This window comes from Pelobates fuscus, chromosome 8, assembly GCF_036172605.1.
Source record: "Pelobates fuscus isolate aPelFus1 chromosome 8, aPelFus1.pri, whole genome shotgun sequence".
NCBI classification, from domain to species: Eukaryota; Metazoa; Chordata; class Amphibia; order Anura; family Pelobatidae; genus Pelobates; species Pelobates fuscus.
Genome location: NC_086324.1, coordinates 99045457 through 99070346, shown reverse-complemented (window position 1 = coordinate 99070346; position 24890 = coordinate 99045457). Strand labels below are relative to the sequence as shown.

The 24890-nt window shown below is 44.7% G+C and overlaps 1 protein-coding gene across 1 annotated transcript; it reads right to left on the bottom strand.

Annotated features, from left to right (window-relative positions):
* Positions 1 to 1374: 1374 nt before the first annotated feature.
* On the bottom strand, positions 1375 to 24501 carry FSCN1 (fascin actin-bundling protein 1). The gene is made up of 5 exons (XM_063430186.1): positions 23589 to 24501; positions 13484 to 13640; positions 3489 to 3610; positions 2954 to 3121; positions 1375 to 2801 (listed from the first exon to the last, which is right to left on the bottom strand). Exons 1-5 carry the CDS (start codon positions 24394 to 24396, stop codon positions 2599 to 2601), a joined length of 1458 nt encoding a protein of 485 aa, XP_063286256.1. The 5' UTR covers positions 24397 to 24501; the 3' UTR covers positions 1375 to 2598.
* Positions 24502 to 24890: the final 389 nt, after the last annotated feature.

Below are 24890 nucleotides of genomic sequence, written 5' to 3'. Positions count from 1 at the left end.
GCAGGTCAGACCCCAAGTGATTTTAAAATATTGTTTTCGATAATTTTATTAATATTCGATTTTTTTTTATTAATCGAATATGAAAAGCCACAAGCCAAAAATCACTTTTATTGAAAGTAAAACCAACATTGGACAGAAAATAACTTAAAGGGACTCTCCAGGCAGCCCTTTTTACTCACCTGGTTCCAGCGCCAGGAGCCTCGTGAAGCCACGCCCCCTATTTCATCAAAATGACGAAATAGGCGGGCGCGAGCAGGGAGCAATCAGACGCTTCCATTTGGAAGCGTCATTGCTCCCTTGTGTGCATGCGCGGCTTGCCACACATGCGCACATACTTCAGAGGGCGGCATTCATAACCTGGATTTTATAGCTTAAACTTTCAGCTGTCATTTCTCACTTCTATTTACCAGCCTGGGTGAGTTGCAAAACACAGTCTCTATAGCACTACTTAGTGAATTGGTCAAATACAGCAAACAACATTTTTAACTGGAAAAATTATCACAATATGTCCGCCGCCTTACTTGCCAGCCTGGACTCTCCAACCATGGATCCAGCCAGGGCTTTGATCCAATCCCACAGTGAGCACAGGCTAATGGACATGTCTAATCTCAAGAACACTCACTGACTAACTCTCGGATGTATCGAGAGGATGGAGTTGCGAGGTGGTTGCAGTGGTAACATTGTTTCTCGCGAGCTTTGGATTGCCGGCCTGAGGAGGAAGGGGTTACGCTGGAGTCTTGCGTGCTTTGACGTCCCAGTAACTGGCTGGAGGAGCAGTGACTGCACGGGGATAGCGGCTCATGGTATAAACCCACCAATCATTCCTCCCCTGTGTATTGTGATCTCGCACACTACTGGTACTTTGAAATTATGCCCTCTCGTAGTGCTGGCTACTATCCGGACATTGTGCCCTCTCGTAAGGGGGAGGGAGGGGGTATCATTTTCAGCAGTTTTTACCCTTTTTTGTCCTAAATGGGAGACTTATTTTCAGCCAAAAATTTTGGCACATCCCCAATAAGAAACAAGTGTTATGATACATGGAGTACTTGAATGCTTGTGTGACTGGGAAAAAAAACAACCTGCGCAGCTGAGGTATTATGCTCAGTCTTAAAGGGAAAATATAGGTACCAAAATAACTAGCTTAATGAAGCAGTTTTGGTGTTTGGATCACGCCCCTTGCAGTCTTACTGTTCAGTTCTCTGCTACTTTGCTTATGCAGCCCTAGTCACACCTCCCTTAATGTGACACACAGACTTTACATTTCCCCAGACATATGATAGCACTCATGTAGCAGAATAGTGATTGGTTTAAAAGAGTGATCTAAGAAATCTGAAGATTAGATTTGAGGCCATTTTCAAAGAAAAGGAGGCAATATTTTTTCCAGCTTGTTTTTATTTAAATGGCACTTGAAGACATTGCTAATGTGTCAGCTTCACAGACCAATTCAGAGACTGGAGAGAGAATATCTGGCACCAGATCACAGGAAGCAAGCAGCGGGGCAGCAGGTCCATTTTCATACTCCGTCAACTACCAGGCAACACAGCCACAAGGGTCAGTTATTACATACGGCAAGATGGCAAACCCAGGGGTTAAGGACAATGCACAATACAGACATCTGTAGATTGTGGACATCTATACAAGTATAAAAAGTTAATAACCCTTTGTGTGTGACAGGAGATGTAAGGGGTGTCAGCACAGATCAACCAGCAAAATGGTGCTCCACAGGTAGATAAAAGACATGCCAGGTGCAGACACAACTGCAGTTACATCATGTTACAAATGAGATGAGAATACAAAGATTAATGAACACTGTTTTGGTTCCTTCCAGTATTTTACAGGTTTACTTTCCAGCATAGAGAAGTGCCCTTCAGATCAGAAGGTGCAGGTGTGTGGACTTTACATAGTGGGGAAACCAGATAGTACAAAGTCCAAAAACAGGCTACTGCTTTACCAATAAATCTATATAAGTATCTTTATGTGCATCTTCTGTATTTATGCCTGAATACATTTTTTAGAATAAGAAATCTTGATTTTTGAAGCATTCTAAAAGACTTCTAGAATGGAACAAATTAACATTATCACATCTGTTCTAGTGCTAACATTTTGTTCATGAATTGACGTGGAGGTCACTGCTCTACAACCACCAACAAAGCACATAAAGTTTTTGTAAAGCAAGATCTTCTAGCACAAATCTAGAAAATGTGAAACCAGAATAAACTAGAAACTGGCTCATAAACAACTGCTTTGGTACAAAGTGGCAGGAGAAACCGGTTAAAGAGGACACCACTAAAATGCAGAAGGCATTTACTCCAATTCTATAGGAGTAATTTCTCAAATCGTTTCTACACATCTGTGCTTCCCTGAAGTCTTGCTCTTACAAGACATGAATTAGAATTCAGGAACATGTATATTGTACAGGTTGGAGTCTACCAGCACCTTCATGATTTGCTTTCTTTCTTGTTAAGATCTGTAAATTTGCAAAAATAGAATGAAAAACCCCTCTGCAACTAGTGTGTTGATTTAATGCCTTGCAGGGGCAGACAGGCACATGTTTTAATACTAAACCAGGTCCAGACTAGCTCCACTGGAATGGCATACTCAGTATTCCCAGAGTGTTGAGGAGTCGATTGTCTCCGCATTGGCTTTAAGGACACCAGCATGGTCTCCCTTCAGGTACAGGCCATTCACCTTTATTGCTACCTTGTTGAAGTCACAGAACTCAAAGAAGAAATCTACTGGAGAGGAGCTACTGCTGGTAACAGAAGTGTCGCTACCCACAGTCCAGTAGTTTCCTGTTGAATCTGCAAATAGAAAAAAGTGATTGTTAGGATGTAGATACAGTAGAAACACTTACATACACATAAGTCACAGACAATTCCTTATAAACACCACCTTGAAGTGCAAAACCCTTGAGGTTTTTTTCAGAAACTCATATTTCGGTACAAGAACCCACCTTTGAGCCTGTATGCACCATCATTAAATTCCAGTTGAAAGACATCATAAATTGAACGGTTTGAGTCAAGGGTCCCTGTCATTTTACGGCAGCCTATAAATCCATGCTCTCCCCTTAGAACAATTAGGGGACGATTAATGAGTTTCATCAGGAAGAACTCAGTCTCTCCTGTGGGGGGGAAAAAGCAGAAAAAAAAAAGCAATTTAACAGGGCAGCTGGTATAAACATTATTTCACTGACAAAGGAAGCAGTGAGGCTTGTAACAGAACCAGTAGGCGACTAAAACAGGTTTCATCATAAATTAATTTAAACTTGTGCACATGATATTAATAGGACAAAATATTAAGTGAATTCCTTTATGCTGGAGTGTTCAGGGTGTCTCATGATTAAAAGGTTTGTGGTCAATGTTGGAGCTTTCATTTAAGAATTCACCCACATAAAAATTCAAATAAGTAAACTGATTTACAAAAGTACACCCACATAAAAAAAAAAAAAAAAAAAAGGCTTATTATATGAAAATCCTTGATAAACTCACCGGGAGCATCAATAGAAGCAGCCAGCTGTCCATTTTTCTTGGCAGTCACAAATTTACCATTTACAGCCTTAAGGGTTATACGGTGGTCACGCCAATCAATATCAAAGAAGCAGTTGTCATTCCTGAAACATAAGATAGAATAAAGGGTCACAAGGATCAACATGTGTATTGTAAAAGTAATTCACTTGTTTGTGAAGATCAAACATTCAAAGGCAAAGCAATAAACTTCTTCCCTCCTAATAAAATTCGGTTTACAAGAGCTTGCCACTGATCAATAAACTGAATTCTTAACAGTACCACAATTGGTGTCTGCATGGAACATCCTTACAGTTAGCTATGTCTTATGCTGTGCCCTTATGCACCCCATGTTTTTTTGCATAAACTGTAAAGTGTTCTGGATAAAAAAATTCTTCTAGACCTTTGTTGCCTTTGACACTATCATTCTCCATCAAACTCTTCACATCATCTGTCTCAATGACACTGTCATATTGTGGTTTTCCTGTTTCTACAAATGATCAGTGTCACCTTTTTCTAATAACACCTCGTTCCACTCATCCTGTCTCTGCTAGAGTCCCTAAGTTCTCTGTTCTTGATCCTCTTGTTTTCTTTGTATACTGCCTTTCTTTGAAAACCGTATTAACTTAAAATCTCAAACTTTCTTTTCTCCCGCTTCTTCTTCCCTTCCATCTTTCAGAATCTGTTCTCGTCTTCATTTCTGATCTAGTGCTCTTTTAAAGATAAGACAAAGAAGGGATTTACTGTCATATATTTCACCTTGGCAATAAAGTCACCTAAATGGTGGGTTTTGCGCTAGAGGGTCAGGAATACAAGTTTGTGTTCCTGACCCTATAGTGTTCCTTTAAGCTCCATCCTTTTGTCACATTTGCCAGACACAGGAAAAATACACAAGACATAGTCTCTACTTTGCCTTATGTTTTAAAGAGAACCAGTTCACAAGTGAAGAAAAGAAGAACGGATTCTGAAAGGGGAAGAGAAAAGGGAATTTGGAGAAACCATACTGCCTCCCTACAGTCTAACAAATGCTGCAGCCAGGCTTATTTTTCACTCCTTACAACTCTGCTGTCCATCAATACTTACATTGGCTTCCTGTACCCTATAGGATTAAATTCAAAATACTAACTCTTACTGATAAATATCTAGATAACTTTACCCCCTGCTAAATGTTTTCACTAATTCAAAAGGTATGCCCCATTTTTCACTCTGCAGTGACCTTCTAGTTTTTGATGCTTGTATGCATACTGCCAACTCATGCTTGCAGGACTTCTAGGGCAGCTCCACTCCTTTGGAGCAGCCTGCCTACTCCCTTTAGATTCTCCCCTAGTCTTCAATCATTTAAGGTTCCCTCAAAATCAATTGCTTCTGAATAGTTACCAGGGTAACTTATTTCACAAGCTTCTTTGTCTCTCGTAGAGGGCCACACTTAAACCTAATTTTCCAATTCTGCTAGCTTCCCAAAATGTCACTTTGTTTCTACTCCCTATGCTGCCCCTTCTATTTTCCCTGTTACGATTTGTAATTGTCTCATTTATTGTTACATTTTCCCCTTCATACTATTGTAAAGCACAGGGGAAGAGGCTGGTGCTATATAAATGCAATAACTTAAAGCAACACTAATCACTACACCTTTTCAAAGAGATGCAAGCTGGGCTGTTTTTATTCCTGACATTACAGTGTTCCTCTCAGGCCCGGACTGGCCATCGGGCATACCGGGCAAATGCCCGGTGGGCCGCGATAGCCGTGGGGCCGAGGCCGGCAGGGGAGATCACAGGATCTCCCCTGCCAGCCCCTGCAGGGCCAGCGCTACCCGAGCGCCGGCCCTGCTGTGTGTCTCCATGGGCCGGTGGGGAGATCAAAGATCTCCCTCACCGGCCCACAGGCATTGAGATGCGGCCGCCGGCAGGGGAGGAAGGGAGGCAGGAGAGAGGACCGGCGGAGCTCTGTCCAGCAGCTCCGCCGGGTCCTCTCGCGAGGTCTGAGCGTTGCCGCGGTTACCGGTTACCGCGGCAACGCTCAGATCTCGCGAGAGTGAACTCTAGCCGGCAGGTTAGAGTTCACTCTCACCACTGGACCACCAGGGAAGGATTGCAGCACCCTCCATGGCAGCATGGCACCCCACCCACAAGCAGAATGGATCCCCCCTCCCAGGATAAAGGTAAGAAGGGAGGGGGGGATATAACTTTTTTTTTAATTTTAATTATTAATAAAAAAAATATATATTGAAATTTAAATAAAAAATCACACTAACAGCCCCCTCACACACACACACACACACACACATCACCCCCAGACACACACGGCACCCCCAGACACACACGGCACCACCAGACACACACGGCACCACCAGACACACACGGCACCACCAGACACACACGGCACCACCAGACACACACGGCACCACCAGACACACACGGCACCACCAGACACACACGGCACCACCAGACACACACAGCGCCACCAGACACACACAGCGCCACCAGACACACACAGCGCCCCCAGACACACACAGCGCCCCCAGACACACACAGCGCCCCCAGACACACACAGCGCCCCCAGACACACACAGCGCCCCCAGACACACACAGCGCCCCGAGACACACACAGCACCCCCAGACACACACAGCACCCAGACACACACAGCACCCAGACACACACAGCACCCAGACACACACAGCACCCACACACACACAGCACCCACACACACACACAGCACCCACACACACACAGCACCCACACACACACAGCACCCCCAGACACACACAGCACCCAAACACTCAAAGCGCACCCAGACACACAGCGCACCCAGACACACACAGCACCCTCACTCACACACTATATATATATATATATATATACATATATATATATATATATACATACATACATACATACATACATACATACATACATATATATATATATATATATAAAAAATATATAAAATAACCCTCAGTGAGTTAACAGACAAAGGAAATTAGAAACCTAGAATGTGACGGCAGATAAAAACACCCTCACACACAGCACCCCTCTTACATACACACACAATAAATACATACACACACACAATAAATACATACACACACACAATAAATACATACACACACACAATAAATACATACACACACACAATAAATACATACACACACACAATAAATACATACACACACACAATAAATACATACACACACACAATAAATACATACACACACACAATAAATACATACACACACACAATAAATACATACACACACACAATAAATACATACACACACACAATAAATACATACACACACACAATAAATACATACACACACACAATAACACACACACACACACAATAACACACACACACACACAATAACACACACACACACAATAACACACACACACACAATAACACACACAATAACACACACACACACAATAACACACACAATAACACACACACACACACACACAATAACACACACACACACACACAATAAACACACACACACACAATAACACACACACACACAATAACACACACACACACAATAACACACACACACACACAATCACACACACACACAATAACACACACACACACAATCACACACACACACACAATCACACACACACACACAATCACACACACACACACAATCACACACACACACAATCACACACACACACAATCACACACACACAATCACACACACACACAATCACACACACACACAATCACACACACACACAATCACACACACACACAATCACACACAATCACACACACACAATCACACACACACACACACACACACACACACACACACACACACACACACACACACACACACACACACACACACACACACACACACACACACACACACACACACACACACACACACACACACACACACACACACACACACACACACACACACACTACAGCACCCCTCACACTGCACCACTACACACATTACGCTCCAGATACACGCTAGATCCCTTACCCTATATGCACCCTTAATCCTCTATACACACACACACACACACACACACACACACACACACACACACAATCTCCTATACACACTAGATCTCCTACACACCCTCTCTACAACCCCTACACACACTACGTCACCTATACACACACACACACACTACAGCCCGTAGGCACACACTCGCTACATCCCCTATAACACTATGCCCCCTATACACACACTCTCAACAGCCCCTAGCCACACATATTACATCACAATCACAAATTAAATTGACCTATTTACACAATACCACACCACACTCTACACACACGCAATCCCACAAGCAGGCTCCAAACACATGCACCATACACTTTCCTGGCCCTTTTGTCCTCTGGTATCCCACTTGTGGAGACACCAGAGACAATTTGAAAACAATAACACAGCGCAAGCATGTTATTAAATTTGCTTGCGCTGCGCAGAACAAATACAGGGCCTTTTTCTAATGCCAGACCTCTTCAGCGGGGCTCTGCGCATTGAACCAACTTGCTCACTTTGAGAGGGGGCGTGCTTGTCATTAGTGATGACAAAACACACCCTCTCTGGCCCCGCCCCCTTCTTAGGGGGCCGCTCTGATTGAAAAATGCCCGGGCCTAATTTTGTTCCCAGTCCGGCCCTGGTTCCTCTATATTATGTTTGCTTGATAATAATGAGCAGAATACAAATTTAAAAGATCTTTCCACTGACAGACCGGTGCTTAATCACAGCTATGCTTAAATCTGTTATGGAAGTTAGTTAATGACTGAATATTTCCAAACCTAACCCACTGTTCAGAAATAGGTGGATTTGGTTGTTTTCTAGCCATTTTCTCAATATAATCCCATATGCACTTAATAACAGATGAGGTAGCAGCATGTTAACAGTTAGAGTACCACAAATCATCTAAATTCAATTAAGCTTCTCTGCACAGAGCGGAGAATGGAAGGGTTTAGAGAATCTTCATGTTTATTAACAGGGGCGGGCTGGGCCGGGGGGGCAGGGAGGCAATTGCCCCCCAGGCCGACCTAAATCCTTTTAAGACCTGACGCGGCGGGCCGGCCCTTTAAATGCTGCAGCCGCCTGAGCACTCTGTAAAGAGCCTCAGGCGGCTGCAGGACAGATTCTCCCCTCCCCTCCTCTGTAGCGTGGCCGACCGGAGTTATGGGAAGGTGCACGCTCAGTGTGCACTTCCTTTAAGTCCGCCCGGTTACAGGAAACAGAAACTCCTGTTCCGCGTGGAGTTTGTTTCCTGCAACCGGACGGACTGACAGGAAGTGCACACTGAGCGTGCACCTTCCCATCTCTCCGGACCAGAGAGCAGCTCGGCCACGCTACGGGGGGGGGGGGGGGGGGGGGGGGGGAATAAGAAGAGGGGAGGGGGGATAATAAGAGGGGGGAGTAAGGGTAGGGGCGGAGTAAGAGGAGGGGAGAGTGGAGTATAAGAAGGAGGGGAGAGGAATAAGAGGGGTAAGAATGAGAAGAACACAGGGAGGGTGGAGTGAGAAGAACACAGGGAGGGTGGAGGGGGGGAAGAGAAGAGCACAGGGAGGGTGGGTGAGTGTGAGAAGAGGCCGCTAGGGGAGGGTGGGGGAGAGGAGAGACCACTAAGGGGCAGGGGAGAGCTCTAAGGGACAGCTCTATAGGACAGGGGGCAAGACAGGGAGCTCTTTCACACTACGCGCACACACACACAATGCATCCCTATACATACACAGAAACACAACACATCCATTACACACACACACACACACACACACACACACACACACACACACACACAATGCAACCCTTACACACAAAGACAATGCATCATTTGCACACATACACAGAAACATACAATGCAAACCCTTACACACATGCAAACACACTTTTTCTTACATACACACAGAAACACAATGCATCTCTTACACTCAATGCACACACATACAGACACACACCTTGCATCCTTTATGCATACAAACAGATTCACACAATGCATCCCTTACACACAACCAGAAACACATAATACATCCCTTATACACAAATACACACTGCTTCCACTACACACAAACACACTGCATCACCTGCACAAACTGGTATCCCTATACACTACATACAAGATCCTCTACAATAACACATAACACATCCCCTACACACTCCACTCCCTGTGAGCGAACTCATGGGTGGGTGGAACATATAAGTGGACTTATGAGTGGGCCTTATGGGCATACTCACCGTCAGGCCCTGGGGCCCAGACCTTGAGCTGTGTAAGAGGCCCCCAAAAAATTGAGCTGCTTCCAATTCTCCCAGAACATTGAATTTTGTGACCACAGTTGCAAACAGCCTCCAGAGATCCTGTTCTACACCAGACCAGTGGAGCCAAACTGCAGCCCATCATCCTCATCTAATTGTAAGTAGGCAATCTAGTATATTATTAGTGACACTAATCTATAATTTAACTCACATTAAAGGGACACTATAGCTTAATGAAGTGGTTCTGGTGTCTATAGCTGGTCCCTGCAGGCTTTTTAATGAAAACACACAGTGTGCAGCACTGGCGTTCGTTCATATGGCAGATCATTTGGGTGGGGCATTGTGATGTCACATGGGGGGCGGCAAAAATCCTTGCACCGGCTCTGATCCTGGGCAGGTGCACCAGTCTACTGGTGACCCACAGGAGGGGAGTGCACTGATTGCACTGCACTCTCCTCCTGCCCAGACCCGTCTTGACCGCAGTGCAAGTGCCCTCTGCCCTCTGCCCCTTATTTACAGTGGCTCACACTCACAACAAGCATTGCCTGCAGAGACGGAAACAAAGGTTCTGCGGCAGCTGGCCGTCCTGCAAGCATTACATTAAACAGCTGTTCCCCATGCAGCCACAGGTGGCCAGGGGCGTATTAGCCGCGAGGCAAACAAGGCATTTGCCTTGGGCGGCATTTTCCAGGGGACGGCAAAAAAAGCCACCCTTGCGGCTAACAGACATGCCGGCGGGCTGCTGGGCGATCGGGCGGCACTGCCTGGCGGGCGGGCAGCCGGCGAGGGAGCACTTCCCCTGAGCTGTCTGCTCAGCTCCCTCGCCAGCCGCAGAGTGAGGCTGGGAGGCGGAGCCGGAGCCGGAATATGACGTCATATTCCGGCTCCCAGCCTCACTCTGCGGCGCGCGAGGGAGCTGAGCAGACAGCTCAGGGGAAGTGCTCCCTCGCCGGCCGGCCGCCCACCCACCCGATCGCCCAGCAGCTACTGGACCACCAGGGAGGAAGAGACACCCCCCTCCCCAGCATTCCCAAAGGTAAGGAGGCGGGGGGGGGGGGGGGGGAGGTGTTAAATAAAAAAAAAGTGTTAAAAATAAATTTAAAAAAAACGTGTTAATGTGGGTGGGTGTGTGTCTGTGTGCCTGTTAGTGCGTGGGGGTGGGGGTGACGCGGGGGGAGGGGGGCGCCTGAGTTTTGTCCTGCCTAGGGCAGCACAAAACCAGGATACACCACTGCAGGTGGCGCTGTGCTGGGAGAAGGTGATTACTCTTCACTTCCTCCCAGCCTACAGAGCAGCGCATGGGAGAGAGAGAGGAGGAGGCATGATTTAATCTTACAATAGTGCGTGTGCCTGTTAGTGCGTGTGCCTGTTAGTGCGTGTGTCAGCGTTTGTGTCTGTTAGTGCGTGTGTGTCTGTTAGTGTGTGTGTGTGTGTGTGTGTCTGTCTGTTAGTGTGTGAGTGTGTGTGTCTGTCTGTTAGTGTGTGAGTGTGTGTGTCTGTCTGTTAGTGTGTGAGTGTGTGTGACTGTCTGTTAGTGTGTGTGTCTGTCTGTTAGTGAGTGTGTCTGTCTGTTAGTGAGTGTGTCTGTCTGTTAGTGAGTGTGTCTGTCTGTTAGTGAGTGTGTCTGTCTGTTAGTGAGTGTGTCTGTCTGTTAGTGAGTGTGTCTGTCTGTTAGTGAGTGTGTCTGTCTGTTAGTGAGTGTGTCTGTCTGTTAGTGAGTGTGTCTGTCTGTTAGTGAGTGTGTCTGTCTGTTAGTGAGTGTGTCTGTCTGTTAGTGAGTGTGTCTGTCTGTTAGTGAGTGTGTCTGTCTGTTAGTGAGTGTGTCTGTCTGTTAGTGAGTGTGTCTGTCTGTTAGTGAGTGTGTCTGTCTGTTAGTGTGTGTGTCTGTCTGTTAGTGTGTGTGTCTGTCTGTTAGTGTGTGTGTCTGTCTGTTAGTGTGTGTGTCTGTCTGTTAGTGTGTGTGTGTCTGTCTGTTAGTGTGTGTGTGTCTGTCTGTTAGTGTGTGTGTGTCTGTCTGTTAGTGTGTGTGTCTGTCTGTGTGTGTGTGTGTCTGTCTGTGTGTGTGTGTCTGTCTGTTAGTGTGTGTGTGTCTGTCTGTTAGTGTGTGTGTGTCTGTCTGTTAGTGTGTGTCTGTCTGTCTGTTAGTGTGTGTGTCTGTCTGTCTGTGTGTGTGTCTGTCTGTCTGTGTGTGTGTCTGTCTGTCTGTGTGTGTGTCTGTCTGTGTCTGTTAGTGTGTGTTTGCCTGTGTGAGTGTGTCTGTTAGTGTGTGTGTGTGTTTCTGTTAGCGAGTGTGTGTGTGTGTGTGTGTGTGTGTGTATTTAGAATGCAGGGCGGGGGGAAAGGTTGGGTGGGGGTGACGCGGGGGGAGCGCCTGAGTTTTGTCCTGCCTAGGGCAGCACAAAACCAGGATACACCACTGCAGGTGGCGCTGTGCTGGGAGAAGGTGATTACTCTTCACTTCCTCCCAGCCTACAGAGCAGCGCATGGGAGAGAGAGAGAGGAGGAGGCATGATTTAATCTTACAATAAATCCTCTAAGCAAACCTTTATAAATTTGGGGGGGGGGGATCAGCTCTGTTTCCACAGTTTATTGCTGTTTACTCTGATGTCTGTATTAATATTGAGGGATGTCTAAGTAGTAACGTCAGTGTGTGTCAGCAGGGCCAGCCGTTGGGGTGTGCAAGCTGTGCGGTCACGCAGGGTGCCAATGACAACAGAGGCACCCGGCGGCCAACACAGCTCACAAGTTGGGTACACCAGCATATTTAATTTAAACGATTCGCTGGTGGTCCACTGGTGCGCACCAGCAGTAGGTGCAGTCAGATCATATCCTCTCCCTCGTGGTTCCGGCGCTCAGTTAGTGAGTCAGAGCACAGGCTCAGAGATTCTCAGCCTGTGCTCTGACAACATTGAAAGTCAGAGCCGTGAAGGAGCGGGTATGGCAAAGAGCTACTGATTAGCATAACATCAATATCCGTTATAAAACCAGGAACAGGTGGGCATGGATGGTGAACTGATTTGGTGGCGCAATGGGCCACTTGACTGGTTTTGCCCCCCAGGCCCAAGGCTGCTAGCCCTCCCTTGTTTATTAACAATACAGAACCTTAAAAAACGTACATGAATTAACTGAATCTCCTTCTAAATTAGTCTTTGTTGATTGTTTCAAAGGCAAATATTACAATTCAAAAGAAAACTAAATTTTCATCTCCGATTTGTGCGTCAGCTAGAATGACCATATATCAATATCCTTAACCCCTTAAGGACACATGACATGTCTGACATGTCATGATTCCCTTTTATTTCAGAAGTTTGGTCCTTAAGGGGTTAAACTTCTGAACTGCGAGCTGCTATGAGTGTCAAGAACACACAATTTTGATCTTAGATTAAATAAGATTAAATTTTTTTGCATTGCAGTTAACACATCAATAGTGAAACTGTCTTTCAGTATATTTATGTATCGCTGCGCAGGTTTGCGGTATTGCATAGCCTGTGGAAGTGTTAGAGTTTATTTAGATTAATTTAGGTCCACTTGTGGTTACACCTCCTCTTCAACTTTTTTAAATGCATAATGAGAAAGAATTGGTCACAACAGGAAGCCATAGATGGAAACATGTACCTTTCTTGTTTAGACACTGCATACATGCTCCGCTGTGTATTAAAAAAAAATTTGAATAGGTATAACTGGTTACAGCAAACGTGTAAAAAGCTGGAAATGTCAGATTACCATAACTACTAGCAGACTTACGGAGCAGAAGCATTTGCCTGTATTCCTCCTGTACTGGTGAGGGACCAGTACTTTCCAGTGTGAGTCCGGAAAGCACACTTCTTTGTATCCTTGTTAATTTCTAGTTGGAAAGTTTCTTGGTCACTCTCTTCCTCCTGATTGGCTGAGAGGTCAAGACCTAAAATAAAAATTATTCGGTCAGACAGCTAGAGCAATATGAAAGCTTTGTGTTCATGTTCTAAGCACCAATGTAAAGGCACATTAATACTTTTGAAAACAATAGTGTGAAAGTCATGTATTTCTGCAGAACAAAAATAATTGAATAGGATTCAAAAATTCATTTGTTTCATGTTAAACTGTCCGAAACTCCTAACCAGAACAGAAAACCACATTGGAAACCTCTTTAGTCTTTTAAAGGTTTCTCTAAAAATGTTTGAATATTAAAGCATCAGCAATTACTGAAGATTGAGTTACAAGTTTCCAAATGAATAGAACCCAAGGTAGAACAGGATATATAATCTACAGACCTTGGACATGCACAACGCAAGCCATAAGATCACTTTTAGAAAATCTTGCTTATACATCAATAGCTCTCAAGCAAGCAGCTACAGTTAAATAAATCCCCCAAACCATTACTTCTAACTGGCACTGAAGCATATGCACCAATAATCGCCTGATGCAAAGTATGTACTGGAAAGCAAGACAAAACCTCATCTACATTGCACACCAAATTGCATGCAGTCTTAATCTGGCTAGGCAAAATATTACAAAAAAAAAAAAAAAACCTTACCACTGCCAATGTGCCACTTGCAAACATCTTTTTGTTTTACAGTGCTGACTAAAGATTCATACAATGTAACAAGAAGTAGAAAAGGAAGTGCAATCTCTAAGGTGGGATTCAGTGGCATCAAATACTGTAGCTGGGTCTAATAACAGTCCATCCATATACTCTTTTCTTCAAAGGAAATAAGGAATAAACCTATAAACGATGTTTTTTCTTGTTTCATCAGGTGTATTTATGCAAAGCAGATTGTCTGGTATTTTTCAATTCTATTCTGTAAAGTAGCAGTCCTAGTCCCCAATGCTCTGACATCCTACACCTTGCTGTATATTAGAAGCCATGGGGAGAGGTCAATGATTATCTATTTATGGAAGTCTGCATATCAAGTTAAAAAGAAAAAAAAATCCTTAAAAACATCAATCAAGTTTACATTTGCAATTGACATGTATTTATTTTTACAGCCTTTCACTACATCCTTTTCTTCTAAAACCTTGGAGCCATCTTGTAATCAACCCCAAATGTTAGGTTTTCCCCTCAAAGAAACCCCATTTTGAACTACATTACAGAACATTATTCACAACTCAACCCATGTGTCCCTTAAATATTAAAACCATCAACTACAGTTTCATTCCTGCTGCTTTTTGCTTTAACCTCCATTTCCTTCAAGAGGAACCTTATTTGTAGGGAGGGATTTAATGTTGAAAACCCCTGCCTTCAAGATGATATGGAAATGCAACTCCTGTGATTCTCAGTCTTATGAAGCACGGCTGAGTGGTAGGAATGTAATTCACAACATCTTAAAAGTATAGGACACCTCCCCAATCTCATGTGCACCTAAATCTAGCCACCTTCAAATTACAGCATTGTGTATTTTGCTGTACACCACATTACTGCATCAATTAGAAGATTTTACTCAGCATTGTAATGACACCCATTATAAACCACAATGACGGTGCAGGCTTTTTAGTTATACAGTATATACAGTAATTAAAATCTCTTCAATAAAAATATCCTGTGCACACTTATACATTATACTATCAGACTATAATTTATTGTTAGATCTTTATTGTTTAATAATGAAGACAATTTAAATGTTTAATACTATCCAGCATGACTGGTGAGATTGTTGGTACAAAGGAGGTGATTGGAAATCAGAGGCACTGGTAGGTGGCATGAAGACTGGGAACCTCAGCCTAAATGTAAATGTCACAGGTCCTCCTATGTATGACTCCTATACCATAACCCGATGTCCGGCTCTAAAACAAACATGTTCTACGAATAAAACAGACAAAATCTTTGAATGCATCCAGGAGTATTATATAAACCTGTATTATTAAACTCCACACCATGCTGTATTATTTCAAACCTGCTTCAAAACCATGATGCACCCACAATACTCCCATGTGATCCTGTATAATTAACTCCCAATACTGTGCATTAAAGTGGTACTCTTAAATTGTTGAGAGAAAGAACATCTCAAATTACAGAGGACTTTGGGCTGGTAATCAAAGTGTGCCAATAACCAGACCTGGAACGTTTTAGAATTAACAAAACCAATGATAGAAATTCAATAATAAAAACATGCTGTTCACACGTACATTATACTGCAATTTTAATTTGTGGTGTATACTTTAATATGTTTAGTAACTGGCAGCATGTCTGACTTAAACTTTTAAAAATGTCATGGTCACAACGCAATCTCAGTGTACCAAACCAGTCACTTATCCAGGTCATCCTTGAACCATTATCTCCGTACTTTTCCCTCTCTGCTAATACTAAGCAATTTGGTGAATGGAATTATTTTCACCAACCAGTTTATAATGGTCACGTGTGGCCGTCTGCAAAAGAGTCTTGCTGTCGTCTAAACAAAAAATACCAACTGGCTGCAGCTGCTCAGTAATATCTCCAGTAGGATTTGATTACTTGTATGAGCAATCCACAACAATTACAAACCTTTGGCATTCCAGCTGTTACTAAGCATGCCACAATGCCCAGCTATAAAACATTGCCTTTGTGACGAATAGCAAAGCAATGTAAATGTAGTTTTCATGGACCATGTCTGCAGAATATTTCCTCCAAATTTATAACTAAAGGCAAGCCAAATATACCACAGACAAACTATATTTATCTGGAAAATAAGACTGCCATTCTGCAATTTCATTAACTTCGAGTGTGCTTCACAAAGTGCATTATATTAGGAAATGTTAAGTGGTACAACAATTAAATGTTTGCCAAGAAGATGTTACAGCTTTGTTTGGTACTGCCACTTGACTGCTTGAGAAGGACAAGAAGGGAGGTACACAACTTTTGAGAAGATATACCAATTATTACACACAAACCACCATAATATATCTATCTAGGGCAGTACAATAAGAATAAGGGTACACGGCACTAGCAAATACATGGCCAATCTTCCAAATTCAAAAATTAATTTGATATACAGGATGAAGGCAGGAAAGTACCCAGTCTGCAATAAATTCAAAAGAAAGAATGCTGAATAACAGAAATAAAAAAAGGGGGGAGGGGCAGTGGGGGCGCTCCATTTTAGTAGTTTTACCACAAAACCATATTTGGGTTGTTTTGAAGAGTCAACCGACATGTGTTTCCTCCTATTTGTCTAAAGAAGGGGTATGAGGTCATTATTATTCTCTGGCAAAGAGTATGGAAGTCACCTGGAAAGAGGAAGCGAATCAGGAAGTTTTTACCAGACCGAACAGTCATAAAATGTGTCGGAAGGGTGGGATTTAGAATCTAGTCTTTCCCCAAATATGGAGATAAAGCAACCTATATCCAATTCTAGCCTACAGCCAAGTTAGGCTAGTTTCTACATATTAATACTGACACATATAGTGCCAACTTATTTACAATATTATAAAATGGGAAATTTAACAATAAATGAGTTACAAAATGTTACAGGAACAATAGGTTGATGAGGACCCTGCTCAGATGAGAGTTCGATTTAAATTAGAAATCGTGCAGAGCTCCAGATATGTACATTTAATGAGACCTGAAAATTACTGACCACTAATTGACAGGTCTCTGGGTCAACCTCCTTCTCCTGGGTACATATCACCAAGCACAATTGATAAGAGCAATTGCCAAGTGCCAATTCCAAGGGAGCGAAGTATTAAAGTTCCTTTCATGTTTGTGCTGCATTCCAATCATTGGTATGAATTTGTATGTAAGCCAGGAAGTTAATTGTGTCACTGAGGGTTTGGAGATGGAGATATGAGCTTAAGCTTTTTTGGTCAGATCAAAATATATTTCTAAACAAAAGCAGTCAGTGAGAGTAACCTGACTAACTTCAAGAAGCTAAAGGGTTATACTGCCTTTATTGTCCCCTAAAGGAAGACTCCCACCCCCTAAACAATTTCAGTTTGTGGAGTTGTTATGGGGCAGGAATTAACAGCACTGCCCCTTCATTGACTTCCTCCTGGCCGCGTCAGTATGAGGAAGCTTTGCTGGGAGTTGTGCGATAGCCCGGGATCATGTGACTACCTTTCACTGGCTGCCCATTGAGAGAAAGTCCATACTATTTCACTATATATTTCTGAAATTTTACCATTATGCTTTTGGCAGACCATTGAAAACTAAACATATGGAGATCTGATTAGTCTCATATGCTTGAAAACAGAGCTCCAGGAACAGATAGAGTTTGTATGACTGCAGGAACATTCCAAAATATTGTGACAGATCTGTTTTAAGAATGTAATAGAGTTGTTTGGGCTGTACTATACCATATTTCTTCTTATCAGTTTTAAAGTGTACATTAGTCTGCAGTCGCATCAGTAACAGAGCACATACCAACTACTAGAGGGTCACTTCTATAAAGACTCTTACTACTATCAGATTATAAGTAGTTTCTGCAACTAGATTTCATTTCTGGGATTCCTATATTTGAATGACTGAATGCCAGTGTTCCTCTGGTTTCTATACAACTGAACATATGAAACAAATTACATTTTAATTCTACTAGTGCCGTTTCTACTTGTACTTTTTAGTGCTAATATATTATTGCTTAAACAATCTCTATTCAGAATAAGCACGTTAAGTTTCATTTATTAAAGTGGTTATGCTTTAAAGTAAAGAAGTTCAAATATAGTTCTGTTAAAATGTACATGAGAAAGTAATTCACAAGCCTATTGGTGAAGTTGGATTCTCTACCTTGTTACAGTACCTGCGAAAAACTACTTTTGGTAACTTTTGCCAAAAGCTATTGAGTTCTCAACTGACTTTCATATTTAAGCTAAAATGACAAATGAAAAATTACCAAGATTATATTTTCCAAAACTGGTAGCAGAGCTTGAAATTTGCAAGTGTTATTTCAATGGAACTCCCCGGTCCAATAAGAAAACTTCAGTGTAATGTGGGCAGAAAATGCACTGATATATCTGTATACAGAAAACATGTGTGTTGCAGAACTGGTCACATGGCACAAAATGCCCCACATCGGCATATGTAACTCAGCATTAAAGGCAGCCAGTCTATATTCCCAAACATTACATTTTAGGTGCCGTGCAACCAGGGCCAGATTAACATAGGGGCTGATGGAGCTGCAGCTCCAGGCCCATTGATTTAAAAAACAAAAAACAAAACACACCACTACTTTTAGGGTTGCCATGTATTTCTCATGTATTTCTTAACGTTGCCAGGTATTTCTCAGAAGTATTTAGCAGGTAATACCGGCAATACAAATGTCTGTCTGAGTATAAACAGAGATTACTCTGCAATACCAGCGCCGGCCAGTAGGGGGTCGCCATTTGTGTGGAGAGAGGCAGGGATAAGGAGTTACAGCATCTACCTCCCTGCCTCTCACTACTCACTGATCCGCGGGGGAGCAGCTCTGCACAGAGTCCATCCAGCGAGACATGGGGACGCTGGGCGACACGGGGAGATATAAGAACACTGGGCAATTTTGAGACCTAGGAGACATGGGGCCCTCCCAGTGTCCCCATGTCTCCCAGCCAGTGTCCCTAGTATGTCAGTATCCCCATGTCTCCCAGTGTCCGTAGTATGCCAGTATCCATAGTGTCCGAGTGTTTCCTAGTCTCCCAAAGTCCCTTAGTCTCCCAGTGTCTGTGTTCCCTAGTATAAAAGAAAAAATCTCAGGCACTCACTGTGATAGATTTAAGTAGGTTTATTGGACACCACAATGTTTTAACATGTCTTTATCAAGTCTCCAGTGTCCCTTATGTATCAGAGTGTCTCAGTGCCCCATGTCTCCCAGTGTCCCTGGTATCTCTCAGAATCACCATGTCTCACAGGGCCCCCCCCCCCCCATGTCTCACAGGGCCCCCCCCCCCATGTCTCACAGGGCCCCCCCCCCCCCATGTCTCACAGGGCCCCCCCCCCCCCCATGTCTCACAGGGCCCCCCCCCCCCATGTCTCACAGGCCCCCCCCCCCCCATGTCTCACAGGCCCCCCCCCCATGTCTCACAGAGCCCCCCCCCCCCATGTCTCACAGGGCCCCCCCCCCCCATGTCTCACAGGGCCCCCCCCCCCATGTCTCACAGGGCCCCCCCCATGTCTCACAGGGCCCCCCCCCCATGTCTCACAGGGCCCCCCCCCCATGTCTCACAGGGCCCCCCCCATGTCTCACAGGGCCCCCCCCCCCCATGTCTCACAGGGCCCCCCCCCATGTCTCACAGGCCCCCCCCCCCCCCATGTCTCACAGGGCCCCCCCCCCCCATGTCTCACAGGGCCCCCCCCCCCATGTCTCACAGGGCCCCCCCCCCCCCCATGTCTCACAGGGCCCCCCCCCCATGTCTCACAGGGCCCCCCCCCCCCATGTCTCACAGGGCCCCCCCCCCCATGTCTCACAGGGCCCCCCCCCCCCCATGTCTCACAGGGCCCCCCCCCCCATGTCTCACAGGGCCCCCCCCCCCCATGTCTCACAGGGCCCCCCCCCCCCCCCATGTCTCACAGGGCCCCCCCCCCCCCCATGTCTCACAGGGGCCCCCCCCCCCATGTCTCACAGGGCCCCCCCATGTCTCACAGGGCCCCCCCATGTCTCACAGGGCCCCCCATGTCTCACAGGGCCCCCCATGTCTCACAGGGCCCCCCATGTCTCACAGGGCCCCCCATGTCTCACAGGGCCCCCCATGTCTCACAGGGCCCCCTAGTATAAAATAAAAAAAAAATCAGGCACTCACTGTTATAGATTGAAGCAGGTTTATTGGACACTGCAACTTTTGACCTGTACCCAGGTCAAAACCAAGTCCACAGTGTCCCCTATGCATCACAGTGTCCCCTCATGTCTCAAAGTCACCCAGTGTCCCCAGGTCTCCCAGTGTTCCCTAGTATCTCAGTGTCCCAATGTCTCTCAATGTCCCCTAGTGACAGGGGAACACTGGGAGACATGAGGACACAGACACTATGGGACTGGGAGACATAGGGACACAGACATGCACCCTTTTTGTGTACGTTTGCCCCTTTCGGCAGTTCTGGTTATGTGATTTGTGTCAGTGGCCCACCCTTTTACCCCATTCATAGACTTCCTGCTTTACTGGACACTGCTGTTAGGGGGTATGGGATTACTTGAAAGATGAAAGCGTGAGATTAGCATAGGGTATGTATTTTCTCATAACTGCATACTATGAGTTTCCCTCCAGCACCCTCTCTATCAGGTATATGACGCTTAGGAGGTAGGACGTTTTTAGTCAATAAGATTTAGTAATTAGGCCCATCATAATTGTCAGCACCAGGCCCACTGGGCTCTTAATCTGTCCCTGCATGCAACCAGGTATGTCACTGCACAGACCCATCTATCAGTGACTCCGGTTTCAATCTGGGAACTGTGATTCTAACCAAATAAAAGGGCAGGGTCAATTTTACAAGGCATCAAAGCAAAGGAACCTTACTAAAAGGATCCATTGTACCCTCAGTCTCAGCTCTCTGTGTAATGGTCTTCTTACTTTGGCTATATCCAACCCTGTATTCCTCCCTCTGCATTTAGTCATCAGAATGATGCTATTAGAGGCAGTAGTCAACAACACCTGCAGGTGAAATTGTCTCAATGCCCCCATGTCATTCAGAGCAAAAATAACCTGAGTTGGATCCATTTTGCCACGTTTGGCATAAAATAGATTGGTGGTTAAAGTCTTTAAATGTTGCATTTACCACTTGCCTATTTTTCAGATTTCACTTATTTATTGACAAACTCAAGAATACCACTTTCCCTTAGAATGCAATATTTTCCAATCCAGCCACTGCTTGTTTTTTTTCCCTCCATATTCCTATAAGGAATCATTAAGCAGCATTAATTTTCCCAAATGTTTTGGTTGGTAAACAGACTGCCTCTACAAGGATAAACACTTGCACTTTTCTCTTGATAATACATTACCCCTGAGTATGCGCTAGGAAGTTGTGTCTTTGCAAGACATTAGTAATATTACACAGTGCATGTCTGAGTGCAACCCTCTTGCTCAAAGATTTAGCACATTATCCCCATAGCAGTATATTGCCCAGTTATGTAACCAAGGCTTCTACATGCAGAATTTACATTGCACCGAGTATCTATACATTTCTTCCAAGCAAGTACAGTTTGCCACACCTTTATAAAAATGAAAAGTATATTCCCTACCTTGCACTTTTTTTTTGTTTTTTAAATTACTGCTCCAGATTGTGGTTTATTTTAGCTTTTCTTTTTATAGTTGGGTGGAGAGTGGTGTATTATACTTTTATGCAGTATAAATGTTCAATTTCATCATGATTTATTTGATTTTCTTTACTCAAAAAAAACAGGCTGCAAAACCCAATAAAGTATATGTATAAAAAATGGTTTGAAGTGGATAGTTTTAGTGATTGTATGGAATAGAGATTGGGATACAATGTATTTCCGTTGCAGCATTTCCTTTAGGATCAGTTTAAGCTACCATTGCATTTTCTGCAAACGTGTCTCACCACTGATCATAAATCTTAACGTGGGGCTAAAATTTACTTTTTGAATGATGCATGTTTATCTGGATATCCAAATGTTATCAAAACATGTCATACTAGGAAATTGGCTTAATCTGCTGTACCCACCATCAGGTTTAATTACACGTGAAGAGTGCCTAATAATGAGGAGTCCTAAAATTAATAGCCACCATATTAAACCCCAGCCAGCATTAGGAGCTGAATAGTAAAGATCGGAGGACACTGATGGCTTGTTCTAGTATTGGCTTCTGGTAGATATACCCGCATTTAGAATTTAACAGTTCCTATGCACTCAAGGAATACATTTGAGAATGTGACATATAATGAAGCAATTACGAACATATTTGCTGACAACCCCCACAACTATGGCATGGGGTGTGTCTAGGGGGGTTAAGACCAATCCTACCCCAAAATAAGAACAGCTAATAAATAAAAGCTAATCCACAAGGGAGAAAGCGGGTTGGTTAAGAGCAGTCAAAATGTAGGGGACCCTGTAGGGTTAACCCAGCCCCATTTGCAGCCTAGATGTGGGTGTGGAGCAGCATGCAACTCTAGCTAGCGCCATGAGCAGACAAAGCCTCCTTTCTCTATAGGGTAGGGATGTGTGCTTAGGGGAGTGGGTGGGGGGATAGAGCTCGTGAAATCAAGCAAAACGTGTAAATCTCAAACCAGCAGAGTGTAGGTTTCACACCATGCAAACACCGTAAACTTACACCGATCACACCAATTAAAAGGGATACCAAACCTCTTCCAATCCTGTAAATACAGATAAAGACAATGAAAAATAGGGGAATGAAATCGGCTGTGGTTATACGGATAGAACGCTTAATCTGATACATTGTCACAATATGGAATTCTAACGGTAAATAGAAAACATGGTAATGTGGGGTATAGCGGGAGGTATTCTGCCTGGATACAGACTCACAGAGGAATGGTCCAGGCAGAGACAGGGAGTAACGGGAAGCACTGGAGATGTGAGTGGGGAGGGAGTGTCTGAAGGGGAGGGGGGGATCACTCAGCAACTTCCCATTCCTTTGTATTGTGGATGCAGCAGCACACTCAATCAGGATTATTCACTAAACTCCGATCTGAAGCAAAGAAAATGGGGAATGTTATAACGGAGACAAAAAATCCTGTTTCTCAATCTCCCATTCTCCTATAGTCACAGCTAGGCCGTTTTATCCTCAATGTTAACCATTTGGATTTACATTCGATGCAGTTTGGAGTTTAGTGAATACAAGTAGGCAAGCTGGAGATTGAAACATATGAGCCCATCACACCGATATGGATTACACTGCAGATGAGAAGTGGGCTGAAATCTAGGGAGATCGGGTAGCCCCAGACATGGGAATAGCGATAGCTATATACCCACACGTGCCCATCCTGCCGGCTCCAGGGGTAGCGCATCATGGGGAGATAGCCACTCACCCTGTCTAGTAGAGACGTTCCTCCCGTTTCCCGCAGTAAGAACCACCTGGGGGCAGCTCCTCTCCAGGACAAACAGCTCGTCCCTGCCGATTTTGCTGTTCTTGCCGGCTTTAAGCTTCCCGCTGGGGCCGGACGGGGTGAGGTAGCGGCCGTCCGACGCCCTGAATGCCACCTTGCCGGCGGAGATGTCCAGGGTGTAGCCGGTGTCGGCGCTGTAGTCGGTGCGCAGGCTGCCGTCCGAGGCAAGCAGGCGGTGGTCGGGGGTCTGGATGCTGTATCGGTTCTCTTGGAAGATGAGGGTGATGAGGGAGTCCAGACCCCAGGGCACATCTCTCTCCACAGACAGCTCATCCCCCTGGGCACCCAGCCTCGCGTACCGCTTCCTGGTTACACTATAGAGGGTGAACTGGGGGTGCATGGCCAGATGGACCCCCCACTTCTCTGCGGGGGACACGGAGGGGGAGAAGCAGCTGATTCGGTCCTCAGACCCACCTAGATACCGGCCGTAGGACTCAGACTGCAAGACCCAGCGTCCGTCCCCTTGTACACCGACCAGAAACCGGCACTCAGGATCCGGGACCTCGCTCTCCCCGGACACCCGACCATCCTTATCTGCAGAGAGGTACCGGCCCAGATGACTCTTGAACAGCACGGCCCCCGAATCCTCCCCGACCGGCTCCAGGCTCCATACCTGCTTTTTCTTCAGGCTAGAAGCAGAAGCGTTGATCTTGAAGCCAAACGTCTCGGCCGTGAGATACTTGTTATTGCAGTTAATGAGCCCGAGTTGCAGGGGTCCCGAGGTACTCATGGTGCCGGACTAAAGATGCTCTAAATGGTGTGTTCTACTGACTACTGACTGATCCATTCTGCCAGCTGGGGTTTTATAGCCTCGGTGACTTCACGTGGGGGAGTGGCCCAAAATCTGGTGAATAAAGGACCAGGGGGAAGGAGACTGGGAGGCAGATGGAGTATATTTGGGGATGTGGTGTATAGGGAGGAGCATATATATAGATTTGACTAAGGAAAGGGAAATAATTATTAGATAACTGTCTCATTCATTCAGCCTAACTGCCCTCTTGATAAGTAGAGCAAAATGTTTTTTTTTAGGAAGGGGGCTGGGGGGAGGATGCTGAGTTTAGGGAGCAGCAAACAAAAGAGAACACCCCATGCAGAAGAGGATATTCCAAGTTCAACAACATATTCTCATAAACGCATTCACGTTTTCAAGCTATGACTGGAACACTAGAACAGAACACATACAATATCAGCACATTACCAATACAAATGAATGGAGAACATTGG